Source organism: Bison bison, unplaced genomic scaffold (assembly GCF_000754665.1).
Source record: "Bison bison bison isolate TAMUID 2011002044 unplaced genomic scaffold, Bison_UMD1.0 scf7180017864213, whole genome shotgun sequence".
In the NCBI taxonomy this organism is placed as follows: Eukaryota; Metazoa; Chordata; class Mammalia; order Artiodactyla; family Bovidae; genus Bison; species Bison bison.
Genome location: NW_011494785.1, coordinates 3,869,590 through 3,871,484, shown reverse-complemented (window position 1 = coordinate 3,871,484; position 1,895 = coordinate 3,869,590). Strand labels below are relative to the sequence as shown.

General features: G+C 55.9%; 1 protein-coding gene across 1 annotated transcript in view; it reads left to right on the top strand.

Moving 5' to 3' along the window:
* Positions 1–1,895, top strand: part of SLC6A13 (solute carrier family 6 (neurotransmitter transporter), member 13) — a 45,703-nt gene that overhangs the window by 42,252 nt on the left and 1,556 nt on the right. Inside the window, exon 15 of the mRNA XM_010845212.1 lies at positions 79–281. Within this exon, the coding sequence (XP_010843514.1) occupies positions 79–281 (203 nt within the window). The remainder of the gene's footprint in view (positions 1–78; positions 282–1,895) is intronic.

Genomic DNA, 1,895 nt, shown 5'->3' with positions numbered 1-1,895 from the left:
GGGGGGAGCAGGCCCCTCCCCGACTCGGCCAGCAGAGGGCGCCGCCTCCTCGGGGCCGCCGCGCCTCTCCGCTCGCAGGAGGATGGATGCAGACTCGGTAACCAGGACGCGGCCTCGAGGTGGGCGGCTAGGGGACCTCCGCGGGCTGCCGGGCCTGAGCGCGCAGAGGCGGCCAGAGAGGAGCCAGGTGGGAAGCAGAGCCTGTGCGACCTCGGGGTCAGCGGGCCTGACTTTGGCTCTGCAGCGCCCGCAGGTGTGCTCTGCAACCTGGCGCTTGGCAGGTGAGTGGAGCAGGCGCCTGTCCTGGGGGCCTCCAAGGATTCTTAGCGATGCAGACAGGTGCACAGAGTTTCCTGGGTGATTTTCTTAGCATTTTAGTGAGCCTACTAGTGGGAAAATGCACTGAAGTCCTCAGGTTTTATTCTTTTATTGTTGGGAGGGTTTATTAAAATCAGTGGTGGCAGCTCATTCGTGGACAGTGGCTTCCGCCCCTACCCCCCACCCCAGTGTGCCAGGCGCAACCCAGTCCTAAGATGGGAGAAATAAGTTTGCTAGAGGAACTTGTGGGTCTCCAGATACACACGTGGAGTCTTTGCCCAGCTGAGGACACTTCCAGGACACAAACTACGGGGTGCTGTGCTCAGGACACGTGAGGAGCGAAAATGGACATCTCTTTAAGGACAAAGGACGACAACCGCTATGATAGAAAAGCAGTCTCTGCAAAAGAATAAGTGGGTGTGGGAGGGACCCCGAGGATCCCAGGACAGGGGTCTGGGATGACCCAGGGAGGGAGGTGGGCTGTTCAGTCATGGTGATCTGACCCCGAGTTGGGAGCTTCACTGATGGTGGATGGAGGTGGAAAATAACTCACCAGCACAAGATCCATAGATCTGGGTTCTGGTCTTCTGCCTCACACCTGCCGTGTTTCTCAGTGGAATTCAGGTCTTCATTTTTTGCAAACAGAGATGATACTGGGCACCTCACCCACACACAGGTTTGTGGTGGGGCTGGATGGGGTCACGGGCATGTGAGCCCACCCCTGAGGTCATTAGACAAGTGGGGGATGGATGAGGTGGGGAGCTGTCCTAAAAGTCAGGGCTCAGGTCAGGGAAAGGGAATGGCCATACCTGGACGTGACTTCAGCCTCTCAAAGGGATGGTTGGGGTGGGGCCACTTTCTGTCCCCTCTGCTCGAGCCCTGATTGGGAGATTCAGATCCTGCAGTTCCCAGAGGAAGAAGAGCCCTTTGTCTAGAGACATCACCTATTGGAGAAGACCTTAGAACACATCATTTAGCTTCTATTCACCCTCAGTTTGCTCATCTGTAAAATGGGCAGATCAGCGCCTCTGTATCAAGGTTTCTGTGAGGCGGACAGAGAGCCTCAGGGCAAGCTGGAAGGAAGAGGAAAGGCAGTAGTACCCAGAGAGTTAGGGCTGGCCGTCCTGAGATCGGGGAGCTGCCAAGGGGACACTGAGTCCCCAGGCTTCATGGGCCCTCAGACTGTGCTCACACATACAACTGGTCTAGGACCCACACGTGTGCACACACACAGCCCCTCACTCTCCACAGATGAATGTGTACAGACCTGGACACACCACAGTCTGCCAGGCGGGCAGGCCTGGCGTGGGTCTTACTAGCGATGTGACCTTGGGCAAGTTCATGGCTCCGATCCTTAATCTTCTCCGCTATAAAATGAGAATAATAATATTTACCTCATTGTGTTGTTAGAGTCCAGTGGAGAGGGTAGGTGTAGCTGCCTTGGAGACATATTTCAGGCAAATCCATCCTGTTTTCCATGACTCCACCCCCACCCCTGCATTGAGTTGTCAGTGAAACAGAAAAGCCCAGAAAGAGCTCAGAGACATCTTTGCTGCCCCCCTACTTCCCCAGCCCCG